This window comes from Elaeis guineensis, chromosome 1, assembly GCF_000442705.2.
Source record: "Elaeis guineensis isolate ETL-2024a chromosome 1, EG11, whole genome shotgun sequence".
Lineage (NCBI taxonomy): Eukaryota > Viridiplantae > Streptophyta > Magnoliopsida > Arecales > Arecaceae > Elaeis > Elaeis guineensis.
In genome coordinates this window covers 145,938,900-145,964,872 of record NC_025993.2, presented here as the reverse complement: position 1 = coordinate 145,964,872, position 25,973 = coordinate 145,938,900, and the positions used below count along the sequence as shown (strand labels likewise).

Here is a 25,973-nt window from a genome sequence, read left to right as displayed (position 1 = left end):
ATATATATATATATATATATATATATATATATATATATATATATATATATATATATATATAAGGGAGTTCCCACTAAAATCCTAAGTATCATTGGGAAAAAGCTTGAAGGCTTGGTCACGTTGGGCCTGGATCTATCTAATTCAGTTGTATCTTGGGTTGAGCCCAGCTCAGCCCGACCCTTGAATAGATCTAAATCAGATTATGAGTTATTTTAGACCATATTTTTTTTGAGATTAAGGGTTTTCTTTCTTTCTCTAATAGATATGGGTGGTAGGGATCATACATGGGCCAGCGATTGCATTGAAAATTTGAGATATTTTCATTTGTCACCAACTTTTTTTTTTTTGGGTAAGAAATGGCCCGAAGGCCAGATAATTTGACTATAGAAAGTGTACAAACATCCTTCTCAGGAATGGACCACTAAAAACCAGGAAAGGAGTGTTAATAGGTCACCATTGATTTCCCAAAAGCCCAAAAGATACAGACATTGTGAAACAGGCCAAGTGACAGGCCGCAGCTCCCAGCAGATACAGTGGATGAGCAAAGTTGTGCCTAAGACACTGAAGTCGGGTTTCCCCATATTTATGAAATCCCCGCAAGTAAGGAGCGGGATTTTGGTGATATACCGGGATAGAAGAGAAGAGATTATTATAGTGACTCCATCTCGCAATACTCCATGCTTCAGAATGGAGGTCTTGTATCCATATTCTAGCTTGCCGAAACCATTGAGGGCAATAAGATCTGGCAGCTAGAGATGAGGCGTAATAGGAAGGTAAGAAGAGCATGGCTTGCTGTGAATAGATGACATCCCATGCATAAAGAGTAAGGAGGGGCCGTATGTCATCCGCTGCTGGTACAGCGAAAGAGGATTGTACAATTCCCATGGCTCCAGAAGCAAATTAAGACCGCTAACATGTTGATAGAAACCACCATTAGATGATATTTTAACTAGAGAAAAAACGGAAAAGGGTATATTAGTGTATATTTGTCACCAACTTTTGATAACATATATTAGTGTATATAAAGCTCCCTACATTTCTTGTAATATTTATGTTGCGGCCAATCTCCTCGTCGCCTGATCGCCGGGAACGAGCGCCTACAAAAGAAAGTCCGCACCGACCGGAGACGGCTCCGACGGTCAAGTCAGAAAGGAGACTAGACAACAGTGAGAAGAAAGCAAAGAACTCAACGAGAGAGAGAGGGCAAGCCTGTTCGTTTTCAAGGGCCTCTAACACTGTAGCCTTCCCCGATATATATAGTGGAGCGTAGTATGGCGCCATCATTAATGGCGCAGACAATTGAGGAATTGTCAACTCACTGTAGACTGTCAGAGTCGCCGTGAAAGTGTCACGTCACCGCGGGGCTGTCAAATCACTAGGGTTGACAATGCCCTAGGCGGGATAATGCCCTTAGGCGGCAGTGCCGCATGCTGCTGTCAGGACTGACAGTCTCTGGCAGTAGTACGGCGATCGGAGGAGTCGACTGACCTTAGGTCGGTGGCCAGCTGAGCGGTGTCGGGTGGAGATTCGGACCCCTCCGACGGTCAGTCGGGCACGTCGCGAGAGTCGGCAATCGGACCCCCGGGTGCAGTCGGTCGGGAGAGCGAAAAAGGTCTGCCCGACCGACATATCCTCGGTCGGTAGAGAGCCATTGATCGGTTGGTAACGGCACCCGACGGTCGGTCGGTCGGTCGGTCGGTCGGTCGGATATGCCCGATTATAAGTCGGCATGAGCGGGGTCGGTCGGTATTCTCCAACAGTTGCCCCCCTCCACTCCTGAGTCGGACGGCGTGCTGGCCGATGTCTTCATTTGGGCAGTAACGCCGGGCGAAAAGGAGTGGATTCACTGTGTGCCAAGTTCCGATCGTACCGCGGGTCGATATGATATCAGGCGTCTCATGAATGCCGAGCGATTCGCTGGTGTCAGATGTCCAGTCTGTGTCAGATGTCCCGTCCCGTTGGCGTCAGACGTCCTGTCGGCGTCAGATGTCATGTCGGTGTCGGACGTCCTGCAGGTGTCGGACGTCCCACCGGTGTCAGACGTCCTGTCGGTGTCAGACGTCTTGTCCCATTGGGAAGGGGAACCATCGTTCCCGCCGTCCCTTCGGGGATACGAAACGTCGCGGCCTTTAGCCACGTGGCGTGCAGCCATTGGGACGGGTTCGTTGGAGCGGATGGAGGTGACGTGGCTCGATCTGAAGATAGGTGCGTCGAACCGTCGGGCTGACGGACGGTCCGGATGACGCCACGTGGCAAGATCTGGGGAGTCCTCGTTGGTCGTGTCTTCATCTCGACCGTCGGGGGTACTATATATACAGGGTCGCCCTTATTCAGTTTTTTACCCCCCTCATTTCGCTGTCGAGACTCTGCCCGCGTAATTCCTTATCCCAGGTACTCTCCTTCTTCTTAGTAGTTCCTTCTCCTTCTTCTGAGGGCCATCATCATCTTCACCATCTCCTTCTTCTTTATTCCCTATCATTCGTTTGAGTCCATGGCTAGAACGTCTCCACGAGGTGGTCGGTCGGGAGAGCCGACTGACGACACTCGATCGACCCCGGAGGTGGTCTCTTCACTTTCGGGGCCGAACGTCGATCGGCTCCGGGAGCAATACCGCATCCCGGGGCAGTTTCGGCTGTTCGCCCCTGGTACTGATGGTCGGGTTAACAGCCCGCCTGAGGGCCAGGTGGCCTTCTACTTGGAGGACCTCCGGGCCGGCCTTCGTTTTCCAGTTCCGGAGTTTGTCCGAAATATTCTTGACTATTACGGGCTGTGCCCGGCACAACTCGCGCCGAACTCAGTTCGGCTGATAGTCAGCTTTGCGCTGCTGTGTCAGCTTTTGCCGACCGATCCTCGGATCTCCCTCTTCCGAGCTTTTTTCGTCCTCCGACCTCATCCTAAAGCCCGAGGGTGGTGGTACTTCAATCCTCGGAAGGGGCTTTCCTTCATCACTGGTCTTCCGTCGTCCATTCACGGATGGAAGAACCAGTTCTTCTTTGCATCGTCTTCCACTCCTTCGGGGTTCCCTGTCCGTTGGGGGAATCTCCGAACCGAACCGAATGAGAACAGTCGGGTGGAAGCCGAAGATCGGGAAGACTTCCACCGGCTAAAAGATATCTCGGTGCCGAAGTAGAGGGAGCTCGTCACCGAGCAGGCCCTGTACGACGCCGGCCTCAGTCCGGTCCCTCGCTTAGGTCGGTTTTTCATTTTTCTTTTCCTTTTTCTCCTTTTTATTTTTTCTTTACGGTACTGACCGTCTGTTGTTGTTCGCAGATATGCCGTCGAGATCACGACTGACGGCAGCCGACGTACGTCAGTACGCCGTCCGAAAGAGGCCGGACCATCGCAGCCTCCCAAGAGGCCCCATGCAGCCCCGCCGAGCGAACCGACTGGGTGGGGGGCAGAGCCCGTCATCGCACTATCGGCGCTGACAGTGCTTGTCGAAGTCCCGTCCGAGGGACCGTCGGGCGAAGGTGCCGCTTCGCCCGAAAGAAGGGCGGCTGAGTCGGTAGATGGCGCACCGGCCGTCCAGCAGGCAGAGGAGGATCGGGAGGAGGCTCACGAACCCGAGCGACCAGCGCCCACTGCTGCTGCACCGTCGATCGAGACTCGGTCGGGCTCAAGCCTGCTGTCGATCTCCGACGTCAGGGCCTGGGCGTCCGGCTGAGGGAAGGCCCCCATGGTGTCAGGCGACGAAGAACGGTCGGCCGATGGAGGATCGACCGACTTCCCGCTCCCCGAAGGTGCGTCGGGCCTGGCCAACCACGACTTGGCCAGGAGACTGTGCCAGGCGCTCCTTCTTCCTACCGACATCGATGCGATGAAGAATCAGTGTGTCTCCGACATGCTGTCTTTATTTTATCCGATGATGATCCGGGTGAGTTTCTCTTTTCTTTGCCTTCAATGCAGTTCCCGTAAGTTTGATCCCTTAACGGTTGGTTTTGTTTTGTGCAGCTGGTCTTCAATATATCCGAGCTAGAGGCCGGATACCGGAAGTTTGGCGACATGCGCGTGGCTTGGAGAGACAAGGTCGCGGCCCTTGAAGCCGACAAGGTCATCCTGATCGACCAGCTGCAACAGTCGGTCGAACGGGAGGGCCGACTTGAGGGGGAGGTCTCCCGACTTACGGAGGTCTCCCGACTCAAGGGAGCCTTGGCAACGTCGGAGTCGGAGCTGCAGTCGGCCAGGGACGACGCGAAGAAGAAGTCCTGGACCGTCCGTTGGCTCCGGCATGAGCAAGACAGCTTCGCCAAGGAGCTGGAGGCCGACCGCGAGCAGCTCCGAGTAAGCCTCGAAAATCTTGCCAAGGCCGAAGAAGGTTTGTCCATCGCCCAGGCCGACGTAGACATCGCGAAGGCCGAAGCAGAGTCGGCGAAGGAGGCCTTGGGTCGAGCCGTCGAAGATTTTTGTGACTCGAAAGAGTACCGAGAAGAGCTTCTGGAGAGCGGCTTCCTTTCGTATCGGGTCGGGTACGAGGATGCTCGAGAAGTCGTTCGAGGCCTGTACCCAGAGCTTGATCTCAGCAGCATAGTTCTGCCAGAGTCGGAGGCCCCAGCTGCGGAGGAGACGGCCGAACCAGTATCGGAAGGCCTTTCCACCAGGGCGGAAGCCGAAGAAGACGCAGAGCAAGCTACCGAAGATCAGGCGGCCCCGACTGCCGAAGCCAGAGCGGATTCGCCGACCGTCCCCCGTCGCTATCCAGTGGAGGAGGCCGACTCCGATGATTAGTCAGTTTTTTTGTTTTTCTTTTTTGCTTTTGCTCCGGCTTGTATTCGGGCTTCGGCCCAACTTTGTAAAGCCTATTTTGGCCTTCAATGAAATCAAAGTTTTGGACTTAACTTTTTTCCTCTGCTTGTCTTTCTCTTTTCATGTGTCGTGGAATGCATTCGAACACGTAAGTTGCTAACCCATATAGATCAGTTAGGATGTTCGGCAATTCGTGCTGCCACGAAGGTAGAACAAGTCCCGACTTTGGATCGGCCTTTCGATGGTCGAGGGCCTAAGTCGGGCGTCCTTCGCCCGGCTGTGAGTCGAAAGCCGACCGACCGCCGGATAAGACTCGGCAGTCGGGTCTCTTTCAACGCATTCAGTCAAATATCGTCCGACGTGTTTAGTCGGAGAAACGATGATAAGTCAGATCCCGATACCCTTGTGTTGGGTATTGCGCCGCGTGATATACGGTGGTAAGCCGAATATCCACCGGCCGACCGTGGCTCGGTCGGTGAGTCATGAATGTGACTGTGGTCGCATCGTGTGATAGACGGTGGCAAGCCGAATATCCTTCGACCGGCCGTAGCTCGGTCGGTAAGTCACGACGGCAGTCGCGTGGGCATTCGCCTTTCTTTAGTCGGGGCTCGATTGGTAAGTTAGCCGATCGTTTGGCTCGAAACTCTAATCGTAGGAGTGTCAACTCCCGTTGTTGTGGACAGTCCGGCCCTTGTGAGCATCCGACGCATCGTCGGCGATCGGGCCGTCGGTTCCACGTGGTCATTAAGTCCGAGTCGGGACGTCGGGACTCGGCCATCCTGGCGAGCGCCGATCGTCAGTCGAAGAGTGAAAACTTCGAAACTTGGAACTGGATTTGCATTCCAAATGAACAGGTACAAAGTTTATTGGTGATACAACTTCAGGTTGTCGGCATTCCAGGTCCGGGGGATCGGTTTCCCTTCCAGAGTTTCCAGTCGGTAAGCCCTGGGCCCGTAGGTGTCCACCACCGTATAGGGCCCTTCCCAATTCGGAGCCAGCTTCCCTTGGTCCAGGGGCTTCGAGACTTCTGTCTTTCTCAGGACTAAGTCTCCAGGCCTGAAAAGCTTTGGTCTGACCTTGGCGTTGTAATATCGGGCTACCTTCTGTCGGTATGAAGCCATGCGAAGTTGAGCCTTGTTCTGTAGTTCGGGGAGGAGGTCTAGGTCGGCTCTCCGGCAATCAGAGTTGTCCGGCTCTTGATACCGCTCGACCCTGGTAGATGGCAGCCCAATCTCGAGTGGTATCATCGCCTCCGTCCCATAGGCCAAACTGAAAGGCGACTCCTCGGTCGGAACGCGGGGGGTCGTTCGGTAAGCCCACAGAACGGAGCCCAGCTCGTCGACCCAAAGGCCTTTGGCTTCATTTAGTCGGGTTTTGAGCCCGTGTAGTATGGTCCGGTTGGTCACCTCGACTTCGTCGTTGGACTGTGGGTGCCCGACTGAAGTCAGTAGGTGCGTGATGTGAAACCTTGCGCAGAAGTCTCTGAAGTCCTGGTTGTCGAATTGTCGCCCATTGTCAGTGATAATGGTATGCGGCAATCCGAACCTGAAGATGATGGATTTTTGGACGAAGTCCTCCATCTTCCGTTCGGTAATCTGCGCCAGGGGCTCGGCCTCCACCCACTTGGTGAAGTAGTCGATGGCGACGACTATGAACTTTCTTTGACCCGATGTTGGAGGGAAAGGACCGAGAATGTCGACCCCCCATTGAGCGAAGGGCCAAGGAGCAACAATAGGAGTGATTTGGCTGGCCGGTCGGTGTTGTACGTTGGCGTACTTCTGGTATGGTTCGCACTTTCGGACCAACTCAGCCGCATCCTTCCTCATGGTGGGCCAGTAGTAACCCTACCGCAGGACTTTGTAGGCTAGAAATTTGCCCCCCAAGTGACTCCCGCAGATTTCTTCGTGCACTTCTCGAAGAGCATAATCTGCGTCGGTCGGTCTCAAGCACCTGAGCAAGAGAAGGGAGAACGACCTTTTGTAGAGTCGGCCATCCATGATCACATATTGGGAGGCCGACCATCGGAGCCGCCTGGCCTCCGTGGGATCTTCAGGGCTGATCCTGTCGGTCAGGAACCGAACAATCGGATCCATCCAGCTTGGTTCAGCTGTCAGTTGTAGCACCTCTTCGACCTGGTCGACACTCGGCTGCTCGAGGTTCTCCACGAACGTCCGGCCCAAAGAGTCGAAAGCCGAGGTCGCCAGTCTGGAGAGTGCGTCGGCTCGGGCATTCTCTGACCTAGGGATGTGAGAAATTTCAAAATACCCAAGGCGCGTTACGAGATCCTTCACTTTCTAGAGATATTTGGCCATGGCTGGATCTCGCACCTCGAATTCACCTTTGACCTGCCCCACGATCAGTTGAGAATCGGAGAATGCCCGAAGGCTGTCGATCCCAAGTTCCCTTGCCATCCTCAAGCCGGCGAGGAGCGCTTCATACTCGGCTTGGTTATTGGAGGCTTTGAAGTCGAATCGGAGGGCATACTCGGTGACTACCCCATCCGAGTTGGTGAGCAGGAACCCAGCCCTGCTCCTTTGAGCGTTTGAAGCTCCGTCGATATGTAGTACCCAGGTGGAGACCGGGTCTGGCTCGGAGACCGCATCTCATCCCGGGTCCACACCTTCCGACCCTTGGTCGGCCGTCGGGCATTCGACGATGAAGTCGGCCAAGACCTGGGCCTTTAAGGCAGGTCGCGGTCGGTACTGTATGTCGAACTCGTCGAGCTTCATCGCCCACTTCGCCAGTCGTCCCGATGTATCCGGTCGGCGCAATATCGCCCTCAGGGGCTGGTGGGTGAGAACCACAATGGCATACACCTGGAAGTATGGGCGGAGTCACTGTGCGAAGACGGTCAGGGCGAAAATCATCTTTTCCATTTTCGAATATCGAGCTTCAGCGCCACGGAGCACTTTGCTGGTATAGTAGATAGGCTGATGGGTTCGGCTCTCATTTTCTCGGATGAGGACCGAACTGACCGCCTCAGGGGAGGTGGCCAAATAGAGATACAAGGTCTCCCCGACCTCCGGCTTCACAAGCAGCGACGGGGAAGCCAAATACCTCTTCAGATCCTCGAAGGCCTGTTGGCACTCATCCGACCAAGAGAAGCCCTTCGCCTGCCTCAGAGTTTTGAAGAACGGGAGGCACCTTTTAGCTGATCGTGAGATGAACCGGCTGAGAGCGATGATTTTTTCGTTCAGCTGCTGGACTTTCTTCTTGGTGTTCGGATGGCGCATGTCGATGATTGCCTTTATTTTCTCAGGGTTAGCCTCGATTCCTCACTGAGAAACGAAGAATCCGAGAAACTTTTTTGAGGTCACCCCAAAAGCGCACTTAGTCGGATTCAGCTTCATTCGATGTTGTCGTAGAGCGCGGAAGGTTTCTTCGAGATCCCGGACATGATCTGGAATCTGCGCACTTTTCACTAGCATGTCGTCCACGTATACTTCCATGTTGCGCCCGATCTGATCTTTAAAGACCTTATTGACAAGTCGTTGGTAGGTGGCGTCGGCATTCTTCAGCCCGAAGGGCATTACTCGATAGCAGTAGAGGTCCTTGGGGGTCACGAAGGCGGTGTGCTCCTCGTCTTCGGGCGACATCCGGATCTGGTTGTACCCGGCAAAGATGTTCATGAAGCTGAGCAGTCGAAATCCGGACGTCGCATCCACCAGCTGGTCGATCTTTGGAAGTGGAAAGCTATCTTTTGGACAGGCCCGATTCAGGTCGGTGTAGTCAATACAAATCCTCCACTTCTCGTTGGCTTTCTTGACCATGACAACATTGGCGAGCCAATCGGGATATACGGCTTCTCTGATGAAGCCCGTCTCGAGCAGCTTGTCTACTTCTTCGACGATGGCCTTCTGTCTTTCGGGAGCAAAAGACCTTTTCTTCTGCCTCACCGGTCTCATCGTCAGGTCGATGTTGAGTCAGTGGGTTATTGTCTCCGGGGGGATGCCCGACATATCTGCTGCCGACCAAGCAAATATGTCGGCGTTGGCCTTCAGCAGCTCCGTCAACCGTTGCCGTTCTGGGTCGGGTAGTTGAGATCCGACCCGTACCTTTCGGTCGGGGTCTTTCGCTATCGGCACGAGCTGCTCAGCCGGCGAGCCCCGTTCTTCCTCCTCCCGTTGGTCTAGTTTGTCGATCGTCAGGGAGCCCTTCAACTCGTCACTTTGAGCGGAGATCCGAAAGCATCGGCGAGCGAGCTGTTGGTCTCCGCGCATTTCCCCGACCCCGTTCCTGATCGAAAACTGAACCAAGAGATGGTACGTTGAGACAATCGCCTTGAGGGCGTTTAGTCCGGATCTTCCAAGTATGGCATTGTAGGCCGAAGGTACTTGGACGATCGCAAAAGTCAAATGAACCGTGCTTTATCGTGGTTCGGTGCCGACCGTCACGGGCAGGGTAATTTCACCTTCCGTCGCGACGGCATCCCCGGCAAAGCCTATCAAGGGCGTAGGGACCCTCTTAAGTCGGTTTGTTGATAGTCGCATCCAGGAGAAGGTCGAGTAAAACAAAATGTTCGTCGAACTTCCATTATCTACAAAAATTCTTTTTACATCATAGTTTGCTATTGTTGCCGAGACAACAACAGCATCGTCGTGGGGAGTTTGGATGCCCCGAACGTCTTCCTCCGTAAAAGTAATTGCATCGTCTGGGTGCAGCCTCTTCGTCGGCTCCCCTCCAGTAGACGTCCCCGGGCCGAGTCATTTGGAAATCATATTGATGACCCCGACCGTCGACTGATTAGTGGTCGTTTCCTCAGTCGGCTGGGGTCGTCGGTCGGCCATTGGTCGAGTCGGCGGGTTTTTCCAGAATTTATCGAGATACCCTCGACGGATGAGAGCTTCGATCTCATCCTTAAGCTGGATGCATTGCTCGGTATTGTGGCCGTGGCCCTGGTGGAATCGACAGTACTTCCGTCGGTCGAGACCTTTTGCCTTCAAAGGCGGAGGCCGTCGCAGGTATTCTTCCCCCTCGATCTCCATCAAAATCTACGCACGGGGAGCAGAGATAGGAGTGTAGGAGTCATACCTGGGGCGTGTCGGCCTTGGAGTCTGCCGTTGGGGCGACTTCTGGTTTCATCGCGGAGGTGAGACCCGACCATCGGTCGAGGGCCTGCTAGGTTCGGCGGGGTCCCGACCCTTCCTTCGCTTTTCCTTCAGACCTTTGAACTCGATCGAGCGTCGGTCGGAGGCTCCTTCGTCCGCGCGCATGTACTTGTACGCGCACTCCAATAATTCGGCATACGTCTGGGGGAGGGTCTTGTCCAGGGAGTAAGTGAACCGGGATGCCCTTAGCCCCCGTTTCATGGCCGAGATAGTCATGTCTTCGTTGAGGTCCCGGACCTCAAGCGTGGCCGTATTGAATCGCGCCATGAAGTATCGGAGCGTCTCATTTTCTCCCTGTTTGAGGGAGAAAAGGCTGTCCGACGTTCGCAGCGGCTTCCGGCTGGTGCTGAAATGAGCCACGAAAGAGTGCTCGAGCTGTCCGAAGGAGTGGATACTTCCCGATCGAAGATCGGAGTACCAGACCCTGGCAGCTTTACGGAGCGTGGTGGGGAAGCCGATGCAAAAGAGAGCGTCGGTTGCCCCCTGAATCGTCATGAGAGCTTTGTAGCTCTCCAGGTGGTCGATTGGGTCGGTGGAGCCGTCGTAGGGCTCCACGTGCAGCATCTTGAACCAACTGGGGATCGGTTCGTCGAGAATGAGTCGGGAGAGAGGTTGGGCGGTCTGGAAGTCGACATCGTTTGAAGACTTTTGTCCGTCCACCTGTAACTGTGCAAGTCGACGGTCGATTTCCTCGAACCTGCGTTCGTAGTCGTCCGTCCGTCGGTGCTGGGAGATCTCAGGAGTGGAGTCTCCGGAAGACTCCGAGAGGGAGGCGGACGGCGTTCGCGATCGCTTCTCTTTCCTCGCTCGTTCCAGCTGGGAGGGAGAAAGCTGTTGGGACCGATGGGCATCGCGCCGCGGTCGCCCCTCCTCCTCTCTGTGGGAGCGCTGTGGCGGGCGCTCCCGCGGAGGCGACGGAGATCGACGCGGGCGTCGGCGGATGCTCCTGGAGGGCATCGGACGTGCCGCCGGTTGCCCGATCGGTGATGGCGGCAGCCGTACCGGCTGTTGCTGGAGGCTTTTGACCGTGTCTGTCAGTACGGTCATCTGCCGTACGATCACCGCAATCTGCGCCTCCGTGGTCACTGCGGGGTGCGGAGAGCTGGGTTCTACCGTGGAGGGTGGGGGAGAGGCCTCTTCCCGACGGGAAGAGCGCCTCGCCGATCCGATGACTCTCGATCGTTGAGCTCTTGTCTTTGTCAAGAATGTCTAGCCCCCCTTCCTGGCGCGCCAATCTGTTGCGGCCAATCCCCTCGTCGCCTGATCGCCGGGAACGAGCGCCTGCAAAAGAAAGTCCGCACCGACCGGAGGTGGCTCCGACGGAAACCCTCCGACGGTCAAGTCAGAGAGGAGACTAGGCAACAGTGAGAAGAAAGCAAAGAACTCAACGAGAGAGAGAGGGTAAGCCTGTCCGTTTTCAAGGGCCTCTAGCACTGTAGCCTTCCTCGATATATATAGTGGAGCGTAGTATGGCGCCGTCATTAATGACGCAGACAATTGAGGAATTGTCAACTCACTGTAGACTGTCAGAGTCACCGTGAAAGTGTCACATCGCCGCGGGGCTGTCAAATCACTAGGGTTGACAATGCCCTAGGCGGGATAATGTCCTTAGGCGGCAGTGCCGCATGCTGCTGTCAGGACTGACAGTCTCTGACAATAGTACGGTGATCGGAGGAGTCGACCGACCTTAGGTTGGTGGCCAGCTGAGCGGTGTCGGGTGGAGATTCGGACCCCTCCGACGGTCAGTCGGGCATGTCGCGGGAGTCGGCCATTGGACCCCCGGGTGCAGTCGGTCGGGAGAGCGAAAAAGGTCTGTCCGACCGATATATCTTCGGTCGGTAGAGAGCCGTTGATCGGTCGGTAACAGCACCCGGCGATCGGTCGGTCGGTTGGTCGGTCGGTCGATCGGTCGGTCGGGTATGCCGATTATAAGTCGGCATGAGCGGGGTCGGTCGGTATTCCCCAACAATTTGTATGCTTTTTTAGTTGGGGGGTAGAAATTTGTATGGTTGTTTCAGTAGACAACATTGTGGAACAATGAAGGAGAAGAATGATAGAACTTGAATTCCAATATGTAAATATCTAAGCATACTCATGTGAGAACTTGGTTTATTCAAGAAAAACACTACAATTAGTTGAACATTCTTATTTTGTTATTGTTTTGGGCTGCAATGAGGCTTGAGTTGGGGCACGTTGGACAAAGCGCTGGCTGGGCCAAGCTTGGTTGAAATAACATCTAATTTAGATGTGTTCAGGTTAAGCCTGATTTTAATAATTAATTTCTCTACACATCTAATTTAGATGTTGCTGCTGTCATTTCTCAGTGTTGCGGAAATCCCAATCCACTCTTGCCTTAGCAATAATATCGTCTCTAGTTTATGCCAAAAGAACCATAGCTAGCAAAACTAAAGTATATGCCAACTAGCTAAGTGAAATGTTTGGTTGTTGAGATCAGTAGAGTCTAGCTTGATTCCAATTTCATGCTCACCTAATGTCTGTCGGGCCAACTCTTATCATGGATCGTTGAAAAAGATTAAAAATAAAACAAGTAAAAAGCCCAATTAAACATGTGGTTATGTAGGGTCGTGATGGTCGACCTTTGGTTGATGGTTGGGATAAAATCATATTAGCTAGCTTTTGAATCCCGGTGATTGGAGTGTTAACTTTTTCAATAATCAATAGGTCCTAATCCCATTCGCACAATCTCTTGAATTAGGAATCAAGTGATAAACAATATACATTTCATATACCCTAGTACAATAAAATATAATAATATATATATATATATATATATACATAGAAAGCACATCAATTGAGAGGTATGACTTAATATAAGTAGTGAAAGGACATAATAACAATCTTTGAATCCACATCAATGATTCAAATGAAAATTACGCACATATTTTAAAAACATAAATAAAAAAGAAGAAGAAATAGATGAACCTGGGATTCATCCATTACGGACTCTATCTACGAGAGAGGAAGAGATATACCATTATATCCAGCAATACAACTCTTGCTTACCAAAAAAAAGATTGCAAGGTTTCATAGGTAGAGACATTCAGGCAGAAAATTTTTTCCAAACTTTGCAAAGTTTCATGAGAGGTGTCCTAGGGAAAAACTGGGAGACAAGCGCCCGAGTAAGGAGAAACCCGTGTTTCCTACCATTCCTTCCCTTTTTTTTTTTTCTTTTGTACTCTTTCTTTTTTGAGTAATTAGGAGGAAGTGAAACAGTTCCCTCAATTTATTCAAAGAAACAAAAGATTATAAGAAGAAAAAGATCAGATAAAGAACGAGCTTTACAGAAATAGAGTGAACAATAGAGAAAGGCATAAGAACTCAATAGAACGGAGCATCAATGTTAGTCAATGAGCAATTAAGAGGCCTCTTACTCTATGGAGGAAGGAGCTAATGGTGAGAGTTTGGTTTGAATTTTCCGATTGCCCTCTAATGCTTTATTCGGTCCCAAGTGCTCCCACATCTTGAACAAATACAGAATTTTCTATAAAATAGAGAATATAGGGGAAAAGATTCTGTTATTTCTTTCATACCAAAATGGCAGAAGATTGCTAGTAGCAACTGATCTCAGGCTCCTCCCAATTCAGGTTGAATTCTTTTCTTCCACCAAACAATTCAGAAGGTGTGCATGTTTGTTGGCCAACCTCTCAAGTTGAGTTAAATTTTGATTGTGATCCATATGCTTTGGATAAAAGGACATCTAAGAAACAGGCGAGAGATGGTCTCAAGATTACAACCGTATAGAGGGCAATTCCTTCTCACTGCCCAACTTTTTTTTATGAGCATCTCACTCATATACAGCTGACTCTTTAAAGCAAGCCACATAAAAGACCTTGAATTTTTTCTAGTATGGCTATTTTCCAAACAATCTTGTAGAATGAGCAAAGCAATCGATCATGGTTGATGAATTTGTAGAAAGAATCGGCCATAAAAGAACCATTATGAGTGAGCTTCCAGTATGAAGAATCAACAATCCTCGAGGTAGACAGCTCGAAGCAACATATCTGAATTCTGGAAATGAGTACAAAAGATCAAGGGACTATTCCAAACTATGGTGAAATTTCGAGTTGGAAATGGTTTGCAAATTTTGTTCTGGGAAGATACATAGCTGCTTAACCAGCCAATGAGAGATAGATTCCCCTGGTTATATATCTGATCTCCAAGAAAAGAGATCTCAGTTGCAGGGGCTTACAGCCAATACTCGAATAATGAAAATTAGATTATTCCTACACTACTAATCGACGTCCGTCTAGATCATCAGAGGTTAAGTCCTGAATTGGCAGTAGTTGAACTCTCCACCTCTTCTGACATTTTAGAGTGGAGATGGTTTTCTCAGAAAAAATTCTCAATAAAGCGATTTTACCAGTTTCTTCTAGACGGTGGAATAGGGCCACTTATTAGCACTACAGTCTGAAAAATTCAAATACGAAGAAGGTGAAATATTTCTTATTCCTAAGTTATCAGATAAAATACTTACTAAATCCAATCTTGCCAAATGAAGTTGGCAGGGCATGACAAACTGTCCCTTTATGTGATTTAACATTGGAGACAAGTGACCATTTATTTCTGCAATGTATTTTTTCAAGGAAGATATGGTCGATAATACTGGACAATCTCCATCTCAAGGTATTTTCACAATCACAAACAATGTCATGGAGTGTCTGGAGATCAGAAGAACGCATGCACTCGCTCAACAAAGGTTTAGATATTCTGTGGCAGCTGGTTTTTGATGTATTTGAAAAGAACGAAATAAAAAAATGTTTTGAATTCCATGCTTATCTGTCGAGTGTAGTGGTTCAGCAAATTGGTAGGCTCTTCATCTTCTGGATAGAAAAACTAGAGGATAAAGACTCAGCGCAAATTTAACAAATCAGAAGTTCAATCAAAAACATATCGAAAAAATCTTCCCCAGTCCGGAATGCTATCGAGGATAGTCAGCTCAGGTTTGAATGGTATTCCCTATCTAGGATTTTGTCAACATATTTTTTGGGTTGGAATAGCTTTTGCTAAACTCTGTAAAAGTTAACCCCCCAATTCAAGATATTGGGGGGAACAACTACAGAAGCTCCCACCTGAACATTTTATATTGACTACCGTAATAACTATTGTAATTTTTTTTTTATCTTAATAAAATATGCTATGAGTTAGATCTTTCCTAACTTTTCACATCAAAGAAAAAAAAAAAATCCTCGATGGCCTAATATGCAAGATAATTAAGATACATCAAGTTGTGGAGTAGTTGTGCCATTTGTGATTGTGAAAGGGGGCTGCACAACATAATCCATTCCAGAGACCTCCAATTCCATTGTGATGCAATACACACATTAGTTTTGTACATGTCTTCCCAAAATCTGATGTTCCTTCATTTCCAAGTTCGGAGGATGTGCAATTCCAAAAGACATCTAAATCTTTACTATAGCATCCTACTAGATGGGAGAAAGCTTGACAATATATTTTTTTAAACCCTTATGGCAAAAATCTTGTTTTGGGATAGTAAAGTATTTGATTTCATTTGTCCAAGTAGCCAGTGTATCATACAAGAATTTTGTCTTGCCCATTTTGCCAATAGAGCCAAGTTCATATTTATCATATTTTTGATTTAAAGATCTTCTTCCTCTTTAGATTTGTAAATGTTAACAATCGGAATCGTAAATATTTTTTTTCCTTTCCATAAAAAAGCTCTTCTCATCTGACCAATCCTATGAATCAGTTACTTCAAAAGCTTGAAGGCGGACATAGAGAGCAGGACAAGTTTGGAGAAAGCTTTCTATAATGGAGTGGAAGACTAGGATACATGTATAATGTTCACATATATATATATATTATGTATGGATGCATGTATATATGTATATGTATACATATTGTCATACAAAATGATTCATGAAATGTTTTTTTATCGTGGGTGTGGCAAAGTTTGGGAGTGCTAGCTGGTAGAGTTGGAAATGTAAGTCCTCCGTACAAGAGATCACGTGGACTTCATATGGTCCGTTTGGCCAGGCATTTACGCCTTCACCTATACGGTAGTTCTCTAAAAAAACATGAAAAATAACAATAATAAACATGCAAGGCGAATAGTAGAGGACATTGGATCCACTCTGGACCCCATATATCTTGGATACCAGTACGAGGAACCTCCATGCGAGCTGAAGTAGCTCCAACCATATATATTTCACCGGCTACGTACGTAAAGGAGCGTAAGAATTAAGAAAGGTCCCAACACAGAGCAAGTTTTAAATTGGGCCTCCATGGCCCTATCTTCATTATTCATACTCCTCACACCACAAGCCCGCCCCTTACATCTAGCTAAACAGATTCTAAAGAACAGTAACTTCCAAATTTATAGCCATTCATCAACACGGATACATAGCAGTCGGTAGAACATCTACTCCTCACTCTTCTCATCGCCTGCAGCTTCCTTGTTCTCTTCCTCCACAACTGGCTTCTCCTCCAATTCTTCCTTCTTCTCCTCCTCGGCAGGAGCCACAGGTGCCTCCTCGGCGGCCTTGGTCTCCACGGGCTCCTCCGTGGGAACCTCAGCTGTCACCTCTTGGGCAGGTTCTTCAGTCTTCTCTTCTGCTGCTTCCTCCACCACTGGCTCGGCCTCCGCGACCACCTCCTGATCAGCCTTCTCCTCCACAGGAGCCTGAACTTCTTCGGTTGCAGCATCGGTCGCTGCCTCCTCCTCCGGCTCCTCGACTGCTGCCGGGGGTGTGACAACTTCCTCCTTGGGTGCTTCCTTGGTCTCGGTTGGTTGCTTCTCTACGTTCTCATCAGGCAATGCAGTAGTTGCTGTTTGGACCTGCAGAATATATACCATCACTAGGTTTGAACATGAGCAGATTATAAATAACTGATTTCTTTCTTCGATCTGGCTAAAAGTACCATTGGTTTAGAAAATTTGATCGATGCTTAAAATACACGAACCTTTTCTTTTGAAGATCAAAAACATAGGAAGAGCTCATATACGATCCGGTATAATTATAACTTTTAAGGATCATGTTATAGAATATTAATCAATGCTTAACATGCATGAATTAACTCATATAAAAGCATCTGCCATGGACTTTCGAGCATGCGACCATACGAAGACAAATTATACATATCAAAAACTTTTGATAAAACTTGACATGAATGAATCCTTGTTAACGAATCCAAAATTTTCCATCCGAACTTTTGCAGCATGACATGTAGTAGTAGTATTTTTTTCATCTAAAAAAAGCTGGACCAACGTTATTAATATAATTATTGCAGACCATTAGAAAGAAAAGAATGGAGAACGCTGGAGCTAGCTACCTCAACAGTGGCCATGGGGATCGAGCGGAATTGATGCTAACTAGTATCGAGAGAGAAAAGAAGAGAGAAAAGGTGGGGGTGTGAAGGAAGGGTTGTGGGATGGGGGCTATTTATAGAGGTTTGGAGGGCTTAGCTGGGGAGAAATTAAAGAAGAGAGGAATGGTTGGCATGTATGTATGTATTGATTGATGAAGAATCTTGAAATTGGGTCACATCTCATGACACTGGAATCAAGAGACATGGGCCGTGTGCTACCAAGGAATGCAAAAAGAGAGTCCAGGAGGGGAAGGATCATGTTGTTTATTATTATAGGCTGGAGGCATTAAGGAAAGGCCAAATAGGTGGAGGCCACCATCACAGTTCATCCACCTCTTCCATCTGCCCACAAGTAATTACCCCTTGTGGTTGGAGGTATATTGTGCTTTGTGCGGTAGGGTTTAAAGGCGACCTATCGATTGCCCATGCACGTTCTAGGGTCCTTGGGCTGCCAACTTTTTCTTCAGCTGGGCCACTTTTTGATTTGTGTCCTTGTTTTGGTGAAAATATCCAAAAATAATTCTTAAGGAAGTGTACGTCTGTTTGATTGGCTAACATATCCGTTTTAAGAGTGTCGAATTTTGTTCAGCAATATGTGCAAGAATCCATAAATTATGTAGAAATGAGTTGTCATTTGGCTACAGTTCTTTTTGTTTGAACAAAGATCATATGCTTGCATGTGAGGATAACACCAAACTAGCATCGAAAGAATGATGAATTTGTAAGAAGATAGGTATCCAATTTGCGTACTTCTAGTAAAATGTTTCAAATAAAACGGTCATTATAGCACAAATTGACATGTTGAAGTTTGAGACTACTCATGTATATGGTGCAATTATGAGGCATACATTTTGTTCATTCAGAAAAAGGTTATTAAAATATGGATTAAAATGTTGCTATACTTAAAAAGCCAATCATATAAGATAAGTTGGATGGAGACTGAATGCAATGCTATATCATCATCATCAACATGACATCTTCAACTGCTAGACATAACGATTGAATTGAATGATAACCGGAGATGGATCCAATTGCCAGATTCAAAGAGGCTTTCGCTAATTGTTCCCACTTTTGTTGTTCGTCTCCCTTGCAATGAGAATATTGTTGGATTTTTCAAGCACAAACTCCAAATGTATGGATCTTAGGAATATTGAGCTCATATTCCTACAAGTTTAGGTGGACGTACAATTCTAAAACTTAAAACATTGCATTCGATTATCGGATATCATGGTGTATATCTTTCACGTGAAAAGATTTACCTTTCTTTACACATTGCACAAATCTCAAAGAGCTCTAAACTTTACCATCCATCCATCTGCACAGATCCAAAGCAACCGATGGACATTCCAATGATGGATTCATGCAAAAGAAGATGAACCGTTCTTTCGCACGAGAGATCACAACTCCAATCCTTTCATTATCTACATGATGGGAAATCAAAATACAGCAGCCGGCAACATGATACATGTCAAATATTTGAACAACATTAGGTTGTTGTTTTCCATGATAAGATGGCAGGATGAGCCTTCCCCGGCATGCACATAATAGATTGTCTTCAGAAAGTCTTGAATCCTAGCTGCTAGATCCATCTGCGAATACCATACCCTAATTGACTGAGAGAGAGAGGGGAAATCACGCAAGGTTTGGTGGCGCTCGCCGTCCGTGTCCTTTTCCTTCTTTTTTGGACCCACCCGATCATGGAGTCGCACCAAACGACCAACATTGGCAGGGGAGCCAGACTTTGATTCGACCTCACGGAGGGCGGTGGGTGTTGTGGGCCCCCACACCCTTCTCTCCACATCATTACCGTCCAAGACTCGGGAGTGGATGCTGACCTGGCGATGGGTCTCCCGTTCTACCACGCGACGGGGACGATGGCATTGGGCGGTGCGACTGGGGCCCACGAACAGTCCTCCAATTGCTTGGCTTCATCCCTATGGCTTGCGATCACCTGCCGACTCATCATGGCGGCCTTTGAATCATGACGTGTCCGCACGTGGTCGAGCAATGGTCCACGTCAGCACAAGGTACTGAGTTGGTCTCCAGAGCATGGAGGCTGTTTTCCAATGGAGATCGGTGTACCTTTGCAAGCTCTCATGAGTCATTGATTAAATCTGATGACAACCAGTGCCAGGGGGAATTGATGCAGAGAGGACGAGCTCTGATACACCAATAAAATTAATTTATTATAATCTGAAATAATTGATACCATTGCTCAATGCTTTGAATCAAGGTGGAGTAACTTGATCGACAAAGATGCTGGGAGAAAGCTCAGCGATCAGCAATAATTCAAAGATACTATATCATTTTTGGGAGCTGTAAAAAATATTCGACCATCAAATATTTTGTGATAAAAAAATTTTTAATGTTTAAATTAGCAAAAATTTTAAAAATATTAAAAAAAATTTAGCAAAAAAGTAACGCCTCTAAATCCAAAAACTTTTCAAAAGATCCTCTATCATTTTCTTTTATAGAGGGGAGGAATAAACGTTATCTTGAATATCGGTAATCATTACGGAATGGTGCATCATGTTTTGTTGTAACCATCGAAGGTTTTATCGAAACCGTCTGAATTTAAGGGACATGGGGCCGACCCATATTCTCCTGATAACGGCTGAACATTCAAAATTTTTCTAAAATTGTTGGCTGAGCCCGATCAGCTGATCGGAGGTAGCATGTTATAGTCATCGATAGACAGCTAAGGTCGATGTCTATAAGCAGAGTGCAGTGTGGCTGTTTATTTCTTTCTAGCTCCCAAGGATCCAAGTTGGGGCCACAGCATCGAGAGGTCTCTCGGAGAAGGAGCAGGACATGCAGATGGGAGTCCACTACAATGGGGCATCTTTTTATAAGGGCAAATACAACCCTGCAAAGTAAATTGTATCGCTGGAAAAGAAGAAAGAGAGCATCAGGATCGGTGTTCGCTATATTTTTTAGCCTTAAATGGTGAGAGCTATTAGTCATATAACCGAGCAGGTTGGTTAGGCTAATGGTCAATTTTAGATTCAAATCAACCATCAAATGATACGATCTGAATCCTACCCAACCTGATAATGAATCCAACCATTTGAACGAGAACCAAACCAACATTCAAAACCTTTCAACCCAAATATGGTTTGGATTGAGTTGGGTTATATTTGGTTTGGTTGGATCCGGTCAAATCAAGCATGGTTCAAGTCAAGTGGGATTTGGTTAGGTTTTCTATTTTACAAACATGGATTACAATCAAGTTGTGTCAGGTTGGAAGCTGTATTCTAGAAATTATGATCAAGTTTGAATTGGGTGGATTTATGTCATTGATATAATTCCAGTACAACAAGAAATTGTGTGGACATTTTCCAACCCAAGCGTAGGCCAAGTTAAGAACATTTGGTGGAAACCAACCCAAATAGCAAGCTTGATCTTTTACCTCCCTTGCAAGTTACGAGCCCCTCGCCAACCAGATGAGTAGAAGACCCAGAGTAACAATCGCCAACATGCCAAGCCAACATAGAAACGTTCCAACTCAATCCTAAACTTAAACCCATGGAGGAGGTATTCCCCAATAGAAATAACCTCAAACCATGCACCAATCAGAAATAAACTGGGAACCCAATGTAGGTAGACCAAACCTAACAATAAAACCTCGGCCACCTCTGTTAGGGCTCAAAACATTCTCACAAAATCAGACCCAGCCTATTTGTTGCATGCAAAGGCCAAGGAGTATCCACACCGAGCCTTGACACAAGGATGTTAACCATCAAGATGGACAAGGAACCTCACCTTGCCAAGGATGCATGGGAAGCATTGCTTTCATTTCATACTATCCTTTTCTTTGCTTCAAAATCTAACAACATTAGTTCTATTCTCTTGCCATCTATTAACTCCCTCCCGCATCCAACCAAATCCTGTGTGGAGCAGGTCTTCTTCCTGACCCATACCCAAACACTTCCAAATCATGTCAATACTCTCCACAACAGTGCAGCTCCAAAGAAGCAAAATTCTAAGTAATACTCACATAAATCATCATCTTGCACATCCTAAATCCTGGAATTCTAATCCATTGAAGAGGAGCATCTCCATAAAGAAGCCAGATCATTGGCCGGTGCCGCATGGAACCAAGACCTCATCAGGTCAAGGAGGCCAAGATTTTGGCAGACCAGAAAGGGTTCATAGATTACACTCTGCTATTAAGAATCGAAGCATTAAAGAATGTTTGGGTTTGGCTGGTGAAGAATGCCGAGACTACTATAATTTTCTTCAGACCGTTGATCCTTTTGAGTTGAGTAAGGTAAGAACCAATCTCGCCCGGCAAAATTCTCTATGTGAGCTAAGCTATTTTCAAAATAATAAAATTTGATGTTTTATTTTTATTTTTTTCTTTTACAACCAGCCTACTTTTCTAGTTGCTGTTTGGCTGGCACCCTTTCAAAAGAGTTAAAAATTCGAATAAATTAATTTACAATTTTAAAATTCAAAATGCCGTATATATTTTTGTGCAAAAAAGTGTCCGCTTGTCATATTTGAGAGAAGTGTTCATTGTAGTGCATCTGATGAAAAAATGCATACTTCTGGAGAAAACAAATACTCTCACCTCTCTTCAGAAAAGAAAGTACCTATCCCAAGAGATACGGACTTCTCTATAAATAGTTAATTATATCCTCATATCAGAATACACAACAACACACTATAACACAACCCCATCAGATCAACTTCATCCTATAGATATTGGTGAATGCACGTTGATTTGACCCGTTAGTGCTAACTGTGTTCAAATATTGTGTTTCATTATATTCTAAAGATTTATCGCATATTCTCCTTACATAATTAAGAAAAGTGATAGTGCTATATATCTTCTCTTCAAACTTTCCATTTTATTCTTCTTTTGTACCGGTATTAATAACAGGAGCATCGTTTGTTGTAGAAAGCGCTTGGAATATTCCATGCTTTCTTAGTGGCAAACCGGGTACAGTTTGTGATCAAGCCGACCAGGGATGAGGGAGTGGATCTTGGCATGAAATGGCGTCTAGGTCTGTTTAAGCTTTATATCTCGTGCCATTAGATTTTGCATTATACTGTAATTCTAATGTAGGAGAAATTTTTTGTCTTACAGAATGGAAAGAGACTCATCTGCCATTAGGACTTGATCGCAGCCTCCACATGTCGCATATATATGAAGGAACGGTGACCATAAGGTGAGGAAAGGTTAAATTAAGATCTTTTTGATTATTATGACAAAATACGACCACGATTATATACAGCTAAGTTTCTCCTAATGCTTACTGCATGAAAAAAAAAATAGCAGGAAAGCAAAGAATATTATAGAGCCATTGCTACACATGGGAGACCTTGGACCGGTAAACATCAAGAGTCTAGTTTCTGCTATGATCAGTAAAGATTACAGAAACATGATAAAATCTAAAAAAATGTGGAGAAAAACCCCTATAACTCATGGCAACTGATGGTGCTTTTTTTTTTTTCTTTTTGGTTGCAGAAGCTGGAAAAAATCTTTTTGCCTATGATGGATAGGATTGCACCCTCAGGCATTCTTGAAGGGAAGAGAAGGGTTGCCTCTATATACTGCTTGCTTAGTTTTGTATTCCTAGTTATATTTCTTGTCTCATTGAAGAACGCATGTGTTTCACATGAAGAAAAATAATGTATACATTTACTCATGACTCCTCTTGGATGCACGTTGACATAAACAAGATTATTAGAGGGTAGGATGGCCATTGGCCAGTCGTGTCCAACGACATATGGGTAGGGTCGGATGCAATATATATCAAACATCTATCAACCTGAAATCTGATTTATTTATTAAATGGGTCAAAAATCTTCATCCATACCTACCATTTTATTAAACAAGTAATCTAACCCAATCTACTAAGAATTGAAATAAGTTAAACAGATTAAATGATTATGGATTGCCATCCTTATTAGAGGGGTTACTTCAAATTCAAAGACAGCTCAATGGTCTTTGACAAAAAATAGATGAAAACCATGCATACTTGTAAGAATGACATCAATCACTCATAATAATAATAATTTTTTTTAGAAAACAATGACAATATCATATTTAAATCAAACTTTCCCAAACCATCTTTATAATAGTCTCAAACCTAAAACAAGAAATCATTTTTTTTTTTAAAAAGAATAAAGGTCCCATACATAGGTGTGCGATGCTTTCTCTCTCTTTCTTTGGCTATTAGCAATAAAAACTAAAATTGCATGGTGTAACTACTGCTATGAAAGTAGTGTCTGGTTAGGTGGAGAAGAGGCCGGTGATCCTCTAGTATGAAAGATGTTGGAGTTAGAGTTGTTTGCGGAAATGGATGTTTCGCAAGTGGAGAGGCTGTGAATGCCAGAGAATGAAAAGAGAAAAAGAGAAGAGAAGAAGAAGAAAAGAGAGAGAGAGAGGAGAGAAAGGAGGGACAAGGAGAAAGGGAAAAAAAAAGAGGATTGCAGCCCAGCTTGGCCACACTACTTTGTGTAATTAAGTTCTCTTATTTTCTTCACACTTCTCAGAGTTTCTCTTGTATAATTCTCTCGAAAACTATGTCTACTATTAATAAATAAATAAATAAATAAAAACAGTTCCAGAAAGTAGTGTGGATTTTCTAATCCTTTCAAACCACAGAATGGAATAAATGATCTACAGCATTTTGTGTAAAGCTAAATCACTTGCATGTCTTGTACTATCTCAAGGTTGACAAAACAATATTAAAGCAAAAGTCATTTTCATGCCCATTCTTAATAAACAATGTAAAGGATACAAGTGTGTATGACTCGGAATTATAAACCAGCCATTCTATTTGGAGTGGACGTCGAACAAAAGTTACACGGGAAGTCAAAAACCACTGTAAGTTTCCAACAAGACAAATCTGTAATGTTCGTGGAACCAAAATATGGCTCCCTTTAGCGCTAACAGAGGGATGCAGTGATTGCGCCTCATATATACGTGCACACACGTGTGTGGGTGTACAAGCTTGCTATTAAAATTTATGGAAAAATAATTCCCAAGGAAAACAAATATTTATATGATTTGAGAAAGAATCCAAGAAACTGATTCTATACAACTACAAAAGAGCATTTGCAGCTAAACATATTTGAAACAATAATATTGAAAGAGAGAACCATGCAAGAGCATTAGAAGAACGCAATAGTTACAACTGAAGAAAAGCAAGAAAGGTGGTAGTGATAAAAGAACCAGGACATCTAACCATCCACAGCAACAAAAATAATTATCTCAACTCGCACATTATTTTGTGAAAAACACATCATCTAAATGATTTGAGAAAAACATCCAAGAACCCGATCTTATAAAAAATTGGAAAAAAATATTTTTTGAAAGAAAAACAAATCATTTAAATTTGAGGAGAAAACCAGAAACTCGATTACGAAAGAGCATTTGAAGCTAAATATGAAGCAAAAGTAATGGAACAGAGAATGCCGCAATAGTATTAGTACAAGGTAATTGTTTCGATTTAAAGAAAAGTAAAACTTCTGTGGTAATGATTAAAAGAAAAACAAGAACTTATCATCCAAAACAAACACAATTATTTCAGCTAGCATACTTGAGAAATAGATATTCATAAAAAAAAGAATTTAATGTGACATTAGAAAAATTCAAGAACAGAACTTCTGAAAACTGTAACATCTAATGATTTGTGGAAAAAACCCAAGTTCTGAAAATTTGGAGGAATTTTTTTTTCATGAATAACACAATGTAAATGATTTGAGAAAAAATTTGAGAATATAATTTTATATGAATGGGAAAGATCATTTGAACTTAAATATGTTTGGAATAAAAGAAATGGAAAAGAGAACCTTGCAAAAGTAATGCTAGAAAGTAATTGTTTCAATTTAAAGAAAAGTAAAAAGAACAATGGTAATGATAAAAAAATAAACTAGAACTTATAAAACCAAACAACAAAAGTAATTACCTTTTTTATAAAAACACAGAATTTGAAATAGGAGATTGGAATGTGCAAATAACAACCAAAATTCTTATAAGATTGGAAGAGAAGGATTCCTTCAGAAAATCAAAAGTTAATCACCCAAAATAATATATGTGCTAAGGGAAAAGCTACATTTTTCAGGAGAAACACATTTAAAGAGTTGACCATTGTAAAATTTTAACATAAAGTGAAAATGAAGCAACAAACATATATATTAGTTAAAAGAAGAATACCTGTAGCAAAAGATGGCAAGAACTATCAAAATGTTTTTTTTTAAAATAAAACAAAAAGTCCAAACAATTTCTCGTTTGTAATAGAAATTAAAACAAACTCAGGTGCATACGATGAAATTTCCAGATAAGCAAGAAGGTACAACTACAAAAATGCAACAGCATTTTAATATTTTCAACTGAAAAAAAAAGGGGACAAAACTTCACAAGAATCGCAGAAAAAAGTAACTACTCTAATCCAAGAAGAATAAAAAGCTATGCTACAACAAAAAGAACAATCAAACAGGATGAAGCGACAAAATCTTTACAGTTCATTTGCTGCCTTAATTGCCGATATTTAAATCAGCGAGGCAGTATATCAGAAATTATTTTACATGATGAACAACACGCAGTTGCATATGTCAAATGCAACCTCCAATGATTATTATTTACAGAAGAAAAATACTTGGAATCATAACTAGTGTGCAGTATGCAGTATTCTAGCACTCATAAATGCAACCTTGATGGACAAATTAAATAAACCAGAGGAGCAGGACACACATACACATGTATTTATACACCTACATACATCTTATGACGATAACGGGATAGAATAGTCAGCTGTATAG

At 45.3% G+C, this 25,973-nt stretch overlaps 2 protein-coding genes across 2 annotated transcripts; one reads left to right on the top strand and one right to left on the bottom strand.

The window, feature by feature from the left end:
* Positions 1 to 16,097: 16,097 nt before the first annotated feature.
* On the bottom strand, positions 16,098 to 17,331 carry LOC105038944 (uncharacterized). Its single transcript, XM_010914877.3, has 2 exons — positions 17,163 to 17,331; positions 16,098 to 16,668 (listed from the first exon to the last, which is right to left on the bottom strand). Exons 1-2 carry the CDS (start codon positions 17,175 to 17,177, stop codon positions 16,252 to 16,254), a joined length of 432 nt encoding a protein of 143 aa, XP_010913179.1. The 5' UTR covers positions 17,178 to 17,331; the 3' UTR covers positions 16,098 to 16,251.
* Positions 17,332 to 21,104: 3,773 nt separating this feature from the next.
* On the top strand, positions 21,105 to 22,877 carry LOC105039026 (uncharacterized). The gene is made up of 5 exons (XM_073250854.1): positions 21,105 to 21,468; positions 22,102 to 22,207; positions 22,291 to 22,372; positions 22,480 to 22,534; positions 22,672 to 22,877. The coding sequence occupies exons 1-5, from the start codon at positions 21,136 to 21,138 to the stop codon at positions 22,834 to 22,836; spliced, it is 741 nt and encodes a 246-aa protein (XP_073106955.1). The 5' UTR covers positions 21,105 to 21,135; the 3' UTR covers positions 22,837 to 22,877.
* Positions 22,878 to 25,973: the final 3,096 nt, after the last annotated feature.